The sequence below is a fragment of the Paramormyrops kingsleyae genome, chromosome 3 (assembly GCF_048594095.1).
Source record: "Paramormyrops kingsleyae isolate MSU_618 chromosome 3, PKINGS_0.4, whole genome shotgun sequence".
Classification (NCBI taxonomy): domain Eukaryota; kingdom Metazoa; phylum Chordata; class Actinopteri; order Osteoglossiformes; family Mormyridae; genus Paramormyrops; species Paramormyrops kingsleyae.
The window spans coordinates 19,585,277-19,602,344 of record NC_132799.1 but is presented as its reverse complement, the minus strand read 5'-3'; the positions used below and the strand labels follow the sequence as shown (position 1 = coordinate 19,602,344).

Sequence of the window (17,068 nt, the reverse complement as noted above, 5' to 3'; positions counted from 1 at the left end):
TGTTTGTGTTTACATGAAATTACAGCCGCTGGTTAAAAAATATATCAAAATTTAAAAAAAACTATCTTGTATAAAGTCTAATGAGTAAGAAAACTAAACATTGGCAATCGATTTCAAATACAGAAATTATGCACTGTTGTAGATGAAAGCGCCATCCACGAATTAGGAGAAGAACCATCCACGACCGGAATAAAATGCATTGTAGCACTTTCAGATATGTAGTCAACCGTTGACTTATCATCTCGCGATATTACATAATGTGACTTGGTTACTAAGCAACCGCGACAGTCAATTTTGACCAAAACTGGGAAGTATTACGCTTTGCGTCGCTGTGAAGAAGTTCTAATAAAATAGAAGAAATCGCTTTGCTCCATGACAAACATGTCTTATGGGCGATTCTTTGGTAAGACTACTCGAATTTCTAAAGAAGATCAAGAATTTTACGACCTGAAACACAGAGCGGCTGAGTATTATAGGGTCAATGGAGTTCCGCAGAAGTTTGAAGCGGCACTGAACTCCATGTTTTTCGAAAAACCGGATGATGTTTACGGTTATTTGGTATGAAATACATTTTCATATTTATTCATTTGTCGGGAAATTATAAGCTATTTAAAAAGTTGATAATCTTTATTGCATTAGAAGATATGTATTTTCTACCTAACGAATAATTTCTTACCGGCTAATACTTAAAATACGTAGGCTCTATTTACTGGTGATATTTGGAGAAATTCTTCTGTTTGTATTCCTATTGACATACAATGTATAATTAGAAAAGCAAAAAGCAGGAAGCACCTCCAGATGAGTCCAGTACTGTAATTCCGACATGCCGTTTGATTTTCTGTAACGGGGAGCCTCATTTTATGTTATTTTCGGTAATAAAACATTTAGTTTCTTTCAGTCAACTTCATTTATAGCAATATTTACTTTAATATTAAACTCTGCATAACTCCAAAGAAATATTAAAGCTGAAACATTCACCTCAGTGCTCTGATGCCCAATAGTAATTGCAAATTTAAGCACTCATTTGCTCAGTGCTATAAGAACACATCTTGTAAATGTGTTTAGATTACTATTATATGAATTTCTCCAATTTCTCCAGGCAAACTATTTTTCAAGACTCTCAACACGGCCAGTGATAAGCAAGCTAAAAGGAAGCAAAGTGTATGATGGAAAGGGTCAGCTAACGGTTCAAACAGAAGTCTTGTGCACCGTCAGAAATGAAGAAAAGGTAATAGCCATTCTTATGTTTGCAGTTGTATGTGCCATGGATATTGAATAGGGGATCTCAATAAACTTTTACAAATGCCAGAAAATGGAGAAACACACAAAACTATGCAGGATTTCAGTTGTTCAGCTTAAGTATGAAAGCAAATGAGTCCATACAAAAAAGGTCAAGCATTTATTTTCCAAATTGAATGCCTTAATTATTATAATTGTAGTTTGTAAACATGAACTAAAAACAAGGACAGAAAACAAGAAGTGATAAAACAACTTAATTTCATTGTCTTTAAGAGTAGGACATGACACTACACTGAGCTGATGAGTCAAACAAGATTTTATAATATGAGGGGACAGCTATAGCAATCAGTGAAACGGGGAAGAAAACGACAACAGTGCAAACTCTCGGATTTTGTGAAATATGTTGCTGAAAGGCCATGAGAGCAAGAGGGGATGAGAAAATGCAACAACACCTCGACAGAGGGGAAAATGCACACTGCCATTAGACCACAAGCATGTCACAATGAAGCCAAGATCAGCTCATATTGTTAATGCTATGCCAAATTCTGAGTGTCATCATTTGAAAGCCATGCCATGAGATGAACAGTGAGTCCAACTGGCACATCTGATAGTAATCTACAGTGACAGAGAACATATAGGCAAGCAAGAAATGTAACACGACTGTATATTAACCCAGAAACTCCACCCTCTAACCATACTGTTGGACAGCAGTAAGCCACCATCTCATCACTGTCAGTGAGTTCCAGTCTGCCTCAGGCATCGGTGGAGAGTACGGAGCTACAGTTCAACCAGCCACCCCTCAAGGACTCAGTGCTCTGGTTTTAATGTTTGAAAGTGATTATATTCACGTTTATAGGCATTTAATCAGAATCAGAATTCACCACAAGTAAAGTAAAAATCGGAAAATTTCATGGTTAGTTTAGTGCTGTATGCCAAATGTTTATACCATGGTTATTTTGTCCACTGTTTCCTGCTCCAACAGAACACACCCAAGTGGAAATAAAAATTAGATGCCAAGAGCACACTTCCTTGATATCAGAGCATAGTCCTGTACACTGATGAGCCGAAATATTACAACTACCTTTTCATGAAGTGAATAGTGTTGACTATCTAGTAAAAATAATGCATGTCACAGTATGGGCCAGGGTTCTCCAATTTCGGTCCTCGAGGGTCAGAATTCAACACAGTCTGCAGATTTCCCTGTTCAAACACACCTACTAAACCTGGTACAATGTCACATATGGGTTAAATGCAGAGAACACATTTCATTGTTGTGCACTGTGTGCCATGGTGTGTCAACAATGACAACTAGTCACATTGTCTTCACTTCACTTGAATTAGCTGATTAAGATGTATTTGAGCAGGAAAATATGCAACTTGTGTTGTATTCTAGCCCTCCTGGACCAGAATTGGGGAATCGTGGTCTGGGGTATATAGACAGTAAGTTAACATTCAGTTCTTGTAGTTGTCATGTTGAATACAGAATAAATGGGCATGGATAAAAATATGAGTGACTTTGGGCGCTTTTCCAGTGCACTAAGTACTGTACTTTTGGTACTTGAAACAAGGTTTTGGTTTTCCACTGGCATGAACTCTGGTATTACTGCAGAATGACATAACAATGTGAGGTGGGGTATTTTATACTGAATTTGAGAAATGGCTATTGTATATTATAGGGTTGAGTAATACCAACATCATATGTTATGCACATTCAATTCTCACATCGCACATGACATGATAGTTAACTGGGTTGATATTAAGTTTTTTCATATGTTTATAGTGTCTGGACATTATAGTGTGAGGTTAAGCGTCACTAAAACTTTTTTATTTTGACATACAAAACAAAGCAAATTAAAACTGCAAGCTCTGCAGTTTTAATGATTGTTCCATTTCATGATTATCTACTATATGTTTTTTTTTTTTTTAAATCAGTCTAAAGTTTACTGCTGCTGCTTTCCCTTGAGCTCTGTATGTGCTCTTAGAAACAACCAGTCATTTTCATCCTTGTTATTTAAATCACTACTAGACAGGCTTGTGAGAAATTTATTTTTTGCTTTATATATACACCAATATTTATTACAACAAAATCGCATTGCAATATTTGATTTTTTCCAGTATAATGTAGCTGTAGTATATTATAGCAAATACTTTTTTATTTCTTGTAATGCCCTCTAGATTTTCTTCTGGTGATTAGATTGTAAATAAAGCTAGGGTCTTTTAATTTTTCCAAGCAGACACTACTATTACTTTTCTAAAATAGTTGGTCAGTTTGTAACATTTTTCAATATGGTGTTTGTATTGGTAGGCTATTTGCATAACTGATTGACAATGAGCACATTTCCAAATCCCACCCTAAAACTGAAATACCAAAAAGTATCCGAGTTGCTTTGGTACTTTGGATACTGGAAGTTTTGGTACTGGTACCAGAAGTCAGTGGAAAAGGGAAAGTACCTGTTGCAGTGGAAAAGTACCCTTAGACCAAGGCTGAACCATCATGACCAAATGACTTAGTCAGAGGATCTCCAAAATAGTAAGGCTTGTGTAGTGCTGACAATCAGCTGTGGTGAGTACCTACACAGAGTGGTCCAATAAAAGAAAAACCACTATCTGTCAGCCAGGACTTCTTGATGTAGCATGTGAATGAAGGCTATTCCGTGTGACACAAACCAACAGATGAGCTACTGTGGCATAAATGGCAGATAATTTTGATGATGGTTATGAGAGTAACGTGTTATGGCACAAAGGGCATTCAGCCCTGTTGTGTATGGGTTACATAGCCGCAGGCTAGTCACAGTGCCCATGCTGACCCCTGTTCACTATGAAATGCACATACAATGCAAGCGTCGAAATTAGACTTAGATCATTGGAAAACAGTTATCTGATCCAATGAATTCCATTTCCTGTTGCATCATGTAGGCTGGGTATGTGTCGAGCATCTGTAGGGTGTGTCTGACCGACAAGTCAGATCAATGGCGGTGTAGCTACATACGCAGCTGGGCTCCATGAAACATGCTAACAGGTTGATTGTTAGCTTATCATTTAATATATCCCATACCTTGACATGCACTGTTTTTATGAGATGGGGGTGTTTTTTCTCATCTGTGTATAGACTGTATAAAATAAAGATGCAGTCTTCATTGTCCTTTATGTCTCCAAAGTTGTAATATTTCACTATATATTTTGACATCAGAGAGTTTGCTCTGCAGTTACCTCCAGCGAGTACAACCTCACCATTAATGGAAGTGATAAGAGGGAGGATTGTGTGACGGCTGCACTCCACTGGATCGATGAAGCATTAAGCACAATGTTAAGGGGCTTTGATCCGGCTGACCAAACAGCAGTGGATAAACTACTCAGGTAATACATGCATTTTATATATTTGGTACTTTGGGTACTGGAGCTGTTGGTACTGGTACTTGACCAGAAGTCAGTGGAAAAGGGAAAGTATCAAAAGTGCCATGGTACCTGATGCAGTAGGAAAAGTGCCCTTAGACAAAGGCTGAACCATTATGACCAGATGACTTATTCAGAGGATCTCCAAAATGATAAGGCTTGTGTATTATCTGCCAACAGGGTGCTGCATGGCCGGGGTGTGTGTATGTGGCATGTATGAATATATACAGGAATTGACATAACTGGTACGCACGTACGCATTGCGTACCGGTTATATCAGGCCCTCTCTCTCTCTCTCTCTCTCTCTCTCTCTCTCTCTATATATATATATATATATATATATATATATATATATATATATATATATATATATATATAAACGTGTTTCCATACATGACCTTACCAACTACACTGATACTCAGTCATTATGTAGAGAAATGTAGAACACACAAATTATGAGATTTAAGGTCCCTGGGCGCTCTGGTCAGAGAGATGCGAGCCTCTTAGCAGATTTGTGGCTTATGCTGCTCAGTCCCATTACAGGTAGTTACACAGCTATATTTATGTAAACAGTGCTGGATTTTTTGCCAGTCAATATGAGATCTGATTTATTACTTCCCTCTACAAGATACATAGTCATGAAATTACTGTGCCTACAAAAAACAGTGGTCTCATCAACAGGTTTGCATGATTCAGAAAAAACGACTCGATTAAATTTCAATTCTTGGGCTCAGGATTCAATTAAAAATCGATTCTCGATTCAATACATGCATAGATTTGATTCCAGATTGGTGTTTTGAGTTACTTCTCCCATTTGACTGTTGTAGACACTTTAATAAGTAAAGAAAAAAAAACCATGTAATCACATGTAGTTTACTACTTCTCAATGCCAACCTTGAGTAAGAGTTATTATTTTTCCTATAATCCACTTATAGGAAAGGCAGCTCTGAGATAAATGGTAAAATATCTTAATACAAAAACAAAAACTTTTGCAAATATAAATTGCAAAGTGCAAAACTTCAAGTAGCTTGAATTCAAACTTTGAATAAAAATACACAAAATCAAACAAGAGCTGCAAGATGTGGCTGTAAAGTGCTGTAATCAGATCAAACATTGCTGCTACATTTGTATGGTGTCATATCAATGTCAAAACTAGAGAGTGATAAAACAAAAAGTGAAAAATAAAAACCTACAAGTTTTAACATTTCTCGTGCGCAAATATCCCACTCACGAGCACAAATGTGAAACTTGCGAGTAATGATGTCTGATTCATCAATGAACAAATCATTATTTTCAGTGAATCGGTTGAACTGGTTTTCACATCTACAAGAATTGAACTTTTTGTTGATATTTGACACATTAACATACAAAAGCAACCTTTTTAAATGCACTTATATTTGCTCTTCTTAGACTCAGTCATGTTGCCTTCAGTGCCCTTCCACATAATCCTATGTGTTTGTGCTCTTGCTGCCTTCAAGTCCTACTAGGAAGATCCGACTAGGGAATTGGCAAATTGTAATTACGACATGACACATATTCAAATGGTTAAATTGGAGCAAAATGGAAGCTATAAGAAAGTTACTTTTTGTTTTCATTCCTCAGAGGCCAAAACGCATTTATAACGTTAATTGAACATGAAGTGTGACGCCATACATTTGGCTGTAATGTGCAGTAACTAGTGGGTTGACTTTTGAAATGTGAACTGAACCGGGTGCACAGTACTTCCTAAATTCACAAAGGATTTATATTTAACCTAAGCTGTTGACAGTTTTTGGAAACATTGCAACTACAGTCCAAGCGAAGTTTGTAGTGTTTCCAAAATACTTCACCTTCGCTTTGCAAAGCCTGCATATAACATGGATCTCATCGAGCTCTTTCTTCCCCTTGAGGTTATAAAATCCAAAATGTGCTAAAACGCTTGCCTAACTACAATTTATAAATTCCAAAAATTCACATTAGAATCGCAATCGCAATATTTTTAATCGGTAGATATAGAATTGCGATTCTAATGTGAACTGATTTTTTGTCTACCCCTTCATATCAATATCCTGCTAGGTCCTTGTATGTCCAGCACCACCAAAGTAGCAATTCTACATTTGCTATAGATGCAGTGTTTCTATCTTCCTTCAATCTACTGGGGAACAGGGGCTAAAGGAATCCCCGAATAAAATGCTCCTTTTTATGCCAGCCAGTTCTCCAACATACACTTATCACAAACATTCATGCTGATAATTCCTAAAATTCTTACCTTCCAATCAGCCTGAACATTGTGGACATATTTTAGATCTCATTCTAGTAAAGTTGTAATACAGAACTAGAAGACAAATAATTTGCAGTTGTCATAAATATGAACAAACATTTTCGATGTCTGAGAAATGGATGGATTTTGTTTGGTGACACTAAGGCTCAGCAGCTAACACTGTAGCCTCACACCTCCAGGGGTACAGGCTGCTATTCCTGAGTGTTGCCTGTTCTCCCTGTGTTTAAACAGGTTTGAATAGGCAAATTTGATTTGGCATATGTTGTTTCTGACAGCTCTGGTGCTTTTTGCATAAAACCAAATATATGTTTTTAACAGTGACTTTTTTAAGGAACGCTTCCTTGAATATCAGGAGAGGCAGAGCAGAGAAACTGAGGAAAAGCAAGCTGCGGATCCTACGCATGAACCAGTCCCTCCCCCAGTGACTCCAGGACACAGAAAGGCAGGACATAAAGGTAGATGCTGTGGTGTCCACATCACATCATTCTTTAGTGGTAATTTTACATCATACATTAATTAATTGTTGTTGATTGAAACTACCAAGCTGGCACTGAAATGCATGTTCAGGTAGCCATACCAAAAAAGGTAGGTCATTTTGAGTTGGCTTTAGACCTGATGTCCAAAACCTCTTGCAAAGCTCCAGGCAAGAATTACAATTACTAGATAAACTGGATCTGACAATTATTTGTGAAGCCTATTTAAAAAATAAACTTTAATAGTTTTTGCTGAGACCAAAATGTAGAAACAATTTTGAAAGAAACTGAAAAAACAGGCTGCTGTCATATCAGTGGTCTCCTATGGGAATATATTGGAAATATATTGTCTTCTGTATATAAGCAATTCTGTACCAATTGAGGGAAATATCATATGAAATAGGCTATGCCTGATAACAGGGAAAAAGAGTAACACCACAGAGAAGCCCCTCCCACCTGCAGAGCCCCGGGTTCCCATCATCCCCGGCAGCATGGCTGTTGGTTCTGTGTCCCTGGCAATAGCCAAGGCTGCAGCCCAGTTAAACAGTGTGCCACTCTATCAGCACATCAGATCACTGCATCCCCAACAGGTCTGTGCATCCTCATTTTATCAGTCTGAATGTGAATTCAAAGGCACCTAATATCTCAGTGCTTACCATGTGCTGTAAAGAATCTTTATCTAGGTCATTTGCAGACAATAACTGTACAAGAAAGAGTTAGTTGTACAAGTCAAACGTGAAAGTGAATTTTAAGGTATTTCATATCACAGTATAGTACTCGGGTCTTTGCTATATCCATCCATCCATCCATCCAGTACAAGGTCATGGTGTATATTGCTATATGTAATATTAAAATATAACTAGGTTCTTTGACGATTTAGGCATTCAGCAATTTTCATTGTGGTCACACTTTTGTAACAATAGACTGATTCATTTAAAGAGTTACGGGGCCTTATCTTAGAAAGAGTGCAATGTTATGGACACATGGGTATTTTTAGTATCACACATTTCTCTGCCATGCCTTACCTAAACTGAAATGCTAGGTGAAACTATAGCAGTAAAATGCACTGTTTTGATGCAACAGTTCAATGCCCGTCTTCGTTTTCAGCGGGGTCTGGGAAATGTCGAGATGCCATTGCCTATGGTAACCCTGCTCCACTGTGGCAAAGCATCTCCAGGGAAGCTGAACCTGATGGAGGAACTCATTGTTATCCCAACAGCAAAACAAAGTGTCAGACAAGTACAGTCACTTACCTTCAATTCACCTATATTATGCATTCAGCTTTCAAACCTTAGAAATATATAAATCATAAATTTCTCTAATGTGATACATGACCTGCTTAACAGATTGTTGCAATGGTCCTTGAGCTTCAAAAAGAGATTACAAAGATACTGAATACAGCCTCAAAGACAGGGGTAAGAGGAATTGTGGAGACATTTACTTACATGTACATTTTTTGTGTATTTATCATATAAATAGTCTAGCAGAAGTACCTTTGGAGTCATTTTCTGAATTATTATAAACTGGATTTAAAATGTATAGACATTTTATCCTTTCATTTTCTTCACACTGAAACAACATACTGTAGAAGTGCGAAATTTACAATACTTTTTAAAATAGTGTTTTGGTTTATTTAGTACAAATTCAGTTGAAAAATTCACACAATCCCTTCCTTGACTGTAATTTTACAACAGTGTTAGGTTAATCTCTGGGTATTGTTTTGGTCATTGTTCCAGTTCTTGTTCCAATGCAAAATAATCAAGTACTGAATCTGCCGACAAAATATAATAGGCCAATAGTCAACACTGTCCAGGAAAAAAGGGAACTTCCAAAATGAATGTGTTCAAAGTGACAGCTCCTGTTCTTTCCCCTCAATTTCAGCCTGTGTTGAATACAGTGTCAGACATGGGGGCAATGGTGGTAGGATACGACCAGCCTGAGCAGCCTTTAGACCTACTGACAGAGGCAGCCAACAACCTTGGCCTGACACTGGGAGACGACATACATTTCGCAATCAACTGCGCTGCTCATGAGTTAATGGACTATGTAAGTACAGGTGGCATGAATGTAGCAGTGTAAAAGAAACAATATCTAATATATTTAATTCACTTTTCACTATCACACCAGGTTTACCTTTAGTTTTCATACATCATATTTATTTATTTGGCTTAATGTGGGATTATGTTGTTTTTTCCCTAATATAAATGCAGCAAAAAGGTAAATATGACATTGTCAGCGGCAGTGCAAAGACTCCTGATGAGCTAGTGGACATGTACAAGAATCTGACGCGCAGATACCCTGCACTTATCGCCCTGATAGATCCCTTTCGAAAGAAGGTAAAACAATGGTGACTGTAATTTACCTGCACAATGTGTGATGGATTATTCCCATTAGCCTTCTGTGAATGCCAAATTACACTGTATCAGAAAAGCTGTTTTCAAGAGTTCTCATTGGAATGTAGCTGTTAATATCTTAGAAATCAACTTTATTTCTTATAGTAGATTTGAGTCAAGCGATTAACCTATTAAAATTAAGAGTCTGATGATCGGTGGTGCAAAAGTTGAAAATGCTGTATTATGACATAAAAGCTGGAAGCTGATAAACCCTCATTACCGTATAAACACTAAAGGGAAACTGGAGATGCACATTATGTTGTTTTGATTATCTTGGAAGGCCATATTCCTCTTTTAAAAGCAAAAAGATTTGTTGTTTTTTAAATATTATGCCGATTTTGAATATTTGCAGGAAATGGTAACAAGTCACCGACAAGCTCTCAAAATGGCTCTTGCAGATCTGTCATGATACTGTCATGTTTCCGTCCAGTGTGACGGTTACTGATGAGTGTTGTGCTTCTGTATTTCTGAAACTGTCTTGCTTATGAGGGTACCACTATTTCCACTTAGGTTTCATCACGGAAATGATCTGTTTTTACTGATACTCTTCAAAATCTTAAAGCTGTATTACATGAGAATAACTAACAACAGACATTCCACCAGGGAGGTGGATGAGGGACAAACTGGGGTGGGTTAGGGGTACTGGCTAAGCTTGGGTGTTATTATGGCAATATTGTATACTGTGTTATTTTCATTCATAAATACCCCTAGTAAATCCGCTATATGCACATTGGGAGTGCTGACATATTTCCAGTAAAATCTCAGCCAGCTAAATCAAATCCACTGTCAATACTGTTGTTCTGTTTTCATCAAAAATTTATCAGGAAAATAAGTTTGTGTCACATAACTTTAAGCAATTCACACCCCTGTCCAGTTGGTGGCGAGTGTGCATATTAATGTCATATTAATGTCATGGTAGCTGAGTGTCTGAAGTTTCTTAAAAAGGCCAATAATTGTGATGGAGTTGACAATCTAAGTAAAAAAAAATAAGGGATTGATGCGATGGAGGATGTAGGACAAGCAAGTAATACTGATGTTTATCAGCCAGTCACAGCTAACGTTATGGGGCAAATGGTTTGTTCATATTTTAATTGTAATTGTCTAATTTTGTAAAATTGTATTGTTCATATTTATAAAGCAAGCAGAAAGCAACTGTCACGTCTTTGCTTTTTGTGGATAATGTAGTCCTGTTGGTATCATTGGCCAGTGACCTGCAGCATGCACTGGGGTGGTGTGCAGCTGTGTGAGGCGGCAGGGATGCAGATTAGCACCTCCAAGACTGAGGCCTTTGTTCTTGACCAGAAAAAGGTGGATTGCCCTCTCCTGGTGGGGGATGAGATGCTGCTCCAAGAAGAGGAATTTAAGTGTCTCGGGGTCTTGTTCACGAATGAGGGAAATAGGATTCAGGAGATTGACAGACGGATCGGTGCAGTGTCGGCAGTAATGCGGACGCTATACCATTCTTTCGTGGTGAAGAGGGAGCAGAGCCGGAAGGCAAAGCTTTCGAATTGCCAGCCTCTACATTCCTACCCTCACCTGTGGTCATGAGCTCTGGGTAGTGACTGAAAGAATGAGATCACGGTTACAAGCGGCAGAAATGAGTTTCCTCCACAGGGTGTCTGGGCTCAGTCTTAGAGATTGGGTGAGGAGCTTGGACATTTGGGAGGGGCTCAAAGTAGACATCAAAAGGAGCCAGTTGAGGTGGTTAAGGCATCTGTCTAGGATGCCTCCTGAACAGTTCCTTGGCAAGGTGTTTCGGGCATGTTCAATCAGGAGGGGGTCCCAGGACAGACCCAGGGCACGCTGGAGAGATTATATATCTTGGCTGGCCTGGAAACATCTTGGTACAGTATTCCCCTGGTGGAGCTGGTGCAGGTGGCAGGTATGGCAAGATGCTTGAATAATGCAACTAATGTCATTGACCATAAGTCTGGGTATGTCTTGAAGCAACTGAGTGAACAAAGCCATAGTCAATCAGTTGTTAAGTATAGTGTACAGCTGCCAGAAGTGAAACAGCTGGCTGACTTGGAATGCAGAAGCGAGTGTGCATATAGTGGATTTTATTAGGAAATGCTAGTGTAGTACCCCCCGGAGTTACATTCCGATGAACCTATCGTAAGGCAAAAATAAAGTAAGGTGAAAATGCATTTTAATACAGTACACCTAACCTAAAAAACATCATAGCCTAGCCTACCTTAAAAACATGGTTAGAACACTTACAGTAGCCTACTGTTGGGAAACATCATTAACACAAAGCCTATTTTATAATAAAATGTTGAATATCTCATGTAATTTATTGAATAATACCCTGAAAGTGAAAAACATTTACCCATCGTAAAGCTGAAATATCATAACATGGGGAGCATCTGTATTTAATTTTTCTCCATTCCCCCCCCCCCCATAAGTAAACCTTTGCCTTTATATTATTAAAATACCATCACATTGTACTGTGGTATTATTTGTGGATGTTATGACATTAAAAATTAGATTCAACCCAAGCCCAATGCTGGCTGAAGGTTGCAACAGTAAAATTTCTTATGTGCTAGTTTTACTGCCTTTGAATAGCAGAACAACAGATTTCTGGGACATTGTAAACCATTCACAGGTGTCAGGGAACTATCTTCCCAAAACCTCTGGGAGAGGTGGGATGTCTGTAATGACCTGGGTTGAGTAAGCAGGCCTGTGTAGTGGAGCCTGGCTGGTGTTTCTTCAGTGTCAGTGTTTTTTTCATTATTAACAGTTGCAGTAAACGCTGACAGTGTTAACATTATAGTTTCTTAATGTTTCTACATTTTTAAACTAACTTAAAATATATGTGTGCTAACTGCACACCCTGCTTATCTGTTGTCATGTTTTGTGTGTGCCCACTGCTGGCTCGCACTCGTGATCTCCCGGATAAAAGATCCCCGGGTCGAGCTATGCTGGAGACATGGACTGCAGAGCACAGACAGAGATTCTCAGCTGCAAATCCATTCATAATTCACAAAGTACAAAACAGATATTTTAAATAATTGCTTAAGAAAATGTGTTGATTGTTATTTTTTTAAGTGACCAAGTGGATCTTGTGATCTTGAATTTTCATTCACAATCTTCCTTAGGATCACGAACAATGGCAGTCACTGTGCAGAGCACTAAGACCCACATGCCACCTGCTCTGTGACACTACATTCAGGCCCACAACTGCCCTTTTAACAGAGTGCACACTGTCCACACCAGGGGTCAGAGGTTATATCCTGAAGCAGACTAATCAGACCACCGTCACTGACCTAATTCAGGTCACTCAGCAGCTAGAAGGTATGGGACTACTCAATGATTAAGGGGACCTAGATTCAGTGTTTCTGGTTAATCTAATTATTGGGTGGTTGTCATTTTTAGTATGTACAGCACAATATGTTAGTGGTGTGGTATATACACTACCGGTTAAAGGTTTTTCCACACACTGAGAATTACATTTGCATGTTACTCACTTAACATTCACTAAAAATATACTCTATTCTTTGCTAACAAATACATTTACAGTAAGTTCACCATTTGAATACCTTAATTAGCAAGGAAATGTCATACCTTTGATTCATCAAATTAACCACTTCTAGTAGTTATAACAGCAGGGAAAATTCGTTCTGCAAGGGACATTAAATACTGCTGTTTCATGGGATGAAACAGTTAACTAGTGCAGCCTAGAATTTGACCATGCCATCACCACACAACCAGTTAATAGGATGTCAGACACTCACTATTTGTTCACTCATCTTGCCAATGTTAAAGAATAAAAATCTGCAGTTTGTGAAATAAATGGAAAAGTGGTAAAAACCTGTGGTGTGCAAAAGCCTTTGACTGGTAGTGTATGTGAGACAGAGGTAAAACTGACTTTCGTCCTTTGACTATTATGCCAGCTGCATCTCGATGACCTACCTGCTGCAGATTATAAACTTGTAGGGACTCACAATGGTTATACTATGTGACAGATGCCCCCATGCATAGATGTAGTGGACTCTACTGTACAGCACAGCGCATAAAGGAATATATTCACTGGCTTCACAGTCTGCTGTACCAACATTCTTACTTTCTTTGCCCTTTGAAAAAAATAAGAAAATGATCGAACTCACTGCGTATTTTTAGGGTTCAACGGATCAAAGTAAAAGGAAATTAAACTGTATAGCAGGAACATTTAGAACAGGTCATTTAGGATCACCTGATCCCTGAAAAGTTTTATGCAATTTATGATAAAAAATACCCTTATCCTGTATTTTGTGCTCCTGCTAAAAGTACATTAATATTTAAATATTTTTTATATTTGACCTCTCAAAAACTGATACACAAAAGGCGCAATTTTGCTTATAGATGACGAATTAGATAACCATGTTATAAAATGTGTATGTGACAAAAGTTGTAGATGTGCTGTCCATTGTTTTGGGTGTAGTAAATGCCTCTCAGCATGAGTAAATGGTGTCTGGCGTTGCTGTATGCACTCCACACTCATAATGACCGGGTGGTCAGACAGGTGACTGACAGAGGAATTCTTGGTTTCTGTGCATTAGGTACAGTGACCATATTTGGAACAACAAGTGGAGAACCATGCTGTGACACTTTGTCAGACCTGGTAAGAGCCCATCAAATGCCCTAGTAGGAATATGTTTGGAATATCTATGGAGGGATCATATTACGGAACGTGCAAAACAACCAGCCTAGTCGACTGGGACAATAATTGAAAATCTTATAGACGGCTTGATGAAACCAAACCCTATCTTTACATTCATGCAGGATTCTTAAGAAACAGAAATAAACTGCTTGAAGAGGATCTTAAAATTTGTTTAAACCGGAAGGATGAACTTTAATATAACTGCTGTTTATTGTACATTTCATGGAGGTTTTTCAGGATGTGATTCTCTAATCTGTCTGTAACACAATAAAAAACATACTTTTACTCTGCTGCAATATGCAAAGCTAAAGGGTTTGTGATACCACTAGAGTATAGCTTGTAAACATTCGTAAAAACAGAAATGATACTCCTCTTTTAATTTTGCAGATGCATGATGGATAAACACATGTTCTTTGTGGCAGTAAAAGCCCCTGTATTGTGTGTCTGTCCCTTCAGGCTGTAGGACTGGGTGTTAATTTTGTCAAACTGGGAGGTCTGAGTCGTGGAGAGAGGCTGACTAAATACAACCGTCTGATTTCTATAGAGGAGGAATTGTCCCAGCAGGGAATACTGGGTATGGCTTTTTCTGTGTCTGTCCTTTCAGTTTGCAGAAAAGCGAGTGGACAAAGCGCAGGGTGCAGAGATAGGAATTGGCCAGTTGCTGAGAATGCATCTCTTTTAGTCTATGAAAAGAACTCTGTGTCAGGAATCATAAGGAAAGGATCTGTCTGGATGCGCCTTGGCTCTCTTAATTGGCCACCTAATTACACATAAAAGGGCGAGGACACTGCACAGGCCCTGAAAAGGAAGTTCATCTTTATATAAAATAAAGGATGAACCTCTGCACTACAGCAAAGGCAGACGCGAGGCCTGTACTGCCCTGGGAGGGGAGCGTTTGCTAATTTGGGGTGTGTTCAACTATGATGGTCACTTGAGAGACTCTCGGCTTTCAAACATTACAGTCATAACACCCAACTGTATGACAGCACTTCACAAGGGTGCCGCTCCTAAGTCTTTTCAATGTAATGTTTTTTTTTTCTTTTTTTCCTCCAACAGGTTCAAGAGAGGTAACTGGTTTTCCCAATTCACTTGGAACATGAGAGCAGGACAATCTACGAAACACTCAACAAATTTCTCATTGTTCATGTATGATTAGACAGTTGCCTGATAATTCCAGTAATCTGTCACTTAAAGTAATTCCAATATTTACACCTACGGCAATTTTATATATGCTTCATACAAGTACAAATAAAGTTACTGTTAGAAACACAACCTAGTACTGTATTTTCAAAAAGTAGAACCTAATGGAAACAATACAACAGAGTAAAAACCAAATCACTAGTGGTACATAAAAAATGTATACTGTACAAAACAGCACATTCTAAAAACAGAAATTAGTCAATTACACATACCATCATCATCTGTTTTACGTGGAATAATAAGAAATTTGTTACATTTCATTATTTCCATCATATCGGCGAATCCAGTGTCTGTGGTGAGACCCGTGAGTAAATGGTATCGCGGCTGCTGCGGGATATGGCTTATCGCTCTCGGCTTGGCCAGCCATTGTTTTTTTTCCCCACCTTCCGGTACGTCTGTTTACTTGCTGTCCTTTTCCACGTGAACCGTGTGCTGCAGCAGGTGTGAAGTGGTTCCTGCTGCTGGGAAAATGCGGTTTGATATGTAAAAGCAGCTTTCCATTTGGTTGTAATTCACAATATAAACAGAATGATAACTCTGTTATTAGAATAATTATCCAATTAACACAAATATTAGTGAACATTTATGTAAAAATTGCATATATAGCCGATGTAGTATTATAATACTTCTATTTGCTGTGAAGGTAAAGTTTACGTTTATGGCACATGTAAATAGATTTTGTCATAATTAATAATTCAATTTTCAGATAATTAATAAATGCTACTATGCAATTACAGTCATGAAAACGACCATTACAGACCGGGCTAACAGCAGCTTTCTTGACTCTGTAGTAAGGATAATGTGAAAACTAGGGAGGATAAAGGGTGTTATTTCTCAAAGGATTCTGCGATTTCCAGATGAATCTGTTTGCTCTGTACCCAAGGACGACAACTTTCTGCACTTTTAAACAACATGGTAAAAATAACGTTTAGGTGTCCTTGGCTTCAGTTTGCTAACTTAACAACTAAATTACAGAAAAGACAAACACAGCTTTGAAAAATGAATCAAAACAACTCTTTATACATATAAACATCAATGTATACAAGTAATATATTTAAATATTAATGATTACTTCAAAAATAACTTATGAATAATGTGATAATCCTAGTGATTTTAAATAAAATGTGTTACCACCTTCAGGTTAATCTGATTTTTTTGTTTAATATGTGACCAATATAGTAAAATATAAGTGTAACATAACAGTTAAACAAGTATTTACATTCACCAAATAAATAGAGGTGTACATCCTGCAATTGGTGTGGTAAGATGGGCAACCCTGCATGTGGATTAATCTATTTATCACAAGAAGTCAACAGTTTAAATAAAACAAAAAGTTGCAATTCTGTCACAGCTTATCAGCTACATAAATCTAAATACTTGAAAAAAAATCACTTCTCAGTTAGACTGGTTACTACAATGTTTAATTTGTATTGTGATGCTTCACAGTGTGAGAGGCTGGGGAAGGAAAAAA

The 17,068-nt window shown here is 38.0% G+C and overlaps 2 protein-coding genes across 8 annotated transcripts in view; one reads left to right on the top strand and one right to left on the bottom strand.

Annotated features, from left to right (window-relative positions):
• The first annotated feature begins 271 nt into the window (after positions 1-271).
• eno4 (enolase 4) lies at positions 272-15,669 on the top strand. 5 transcript variants are annotated; one of them, XM_023803459.2, is made up of 13 exons: positions 281-558; positions 1,100-1,228; positions 4,430-4,596; positions 7,211-7,347; positions 7,786-7,955; positions 8,473-8,604; positions 8,712-8,780; positions 9,247-9,411; positions 9,576-9,701; positions 12,857-13,052; positions 14,297-14,358; positions 14,854-14,971; positions 15,454-15,669. In XM_023803459.2, the coding sequence occupies exons 1-13, from the start codon at positions 373-375 to the stop codon at positions 15,495-15,497; spliced, it is 1,701 nt and encodes a 566-aa protein (XP_023659227.1). In that variant the 5' UTR covers positions 281-372; the 3' UTR covers positions 15,498-15,669. The 5 variants fall into 5 exon arrangements, with proteins under 5 accessions (XP_072565886.1, XP_023659227.1, XP_072565885.1 ...); XM_072709785.1 differs by having other exon boundaries at positions 272-403; positions 14,854-15,669; XM_072709784.1 differs by having other exon boundaries at positions 14,854-15,669.
• The window catches only part of shtn1 (shootin 1), a 25,173-nt gene continuing 23,633 nt past the window's right edge, over positions 15,529-17,068 (bottom strand). For 2 of the 3 annotated variants that reach the window (XM_023803478.2, XM_023803498.2), the window contains one exon: positions 15,529-16,058. In XM_023803478.2, coding sequence (XP_023659246.2) covers positions 15,997-16,058 — 62 coding nt within the window. In that variant the 3' untranslated portion in view covers positions 15,529-15,996. The remainder of the gene's footprint in view (positions 16,059-17,068) is intronic. The other variant, XM_023803488.2, reaches the window with a different exon arrangement.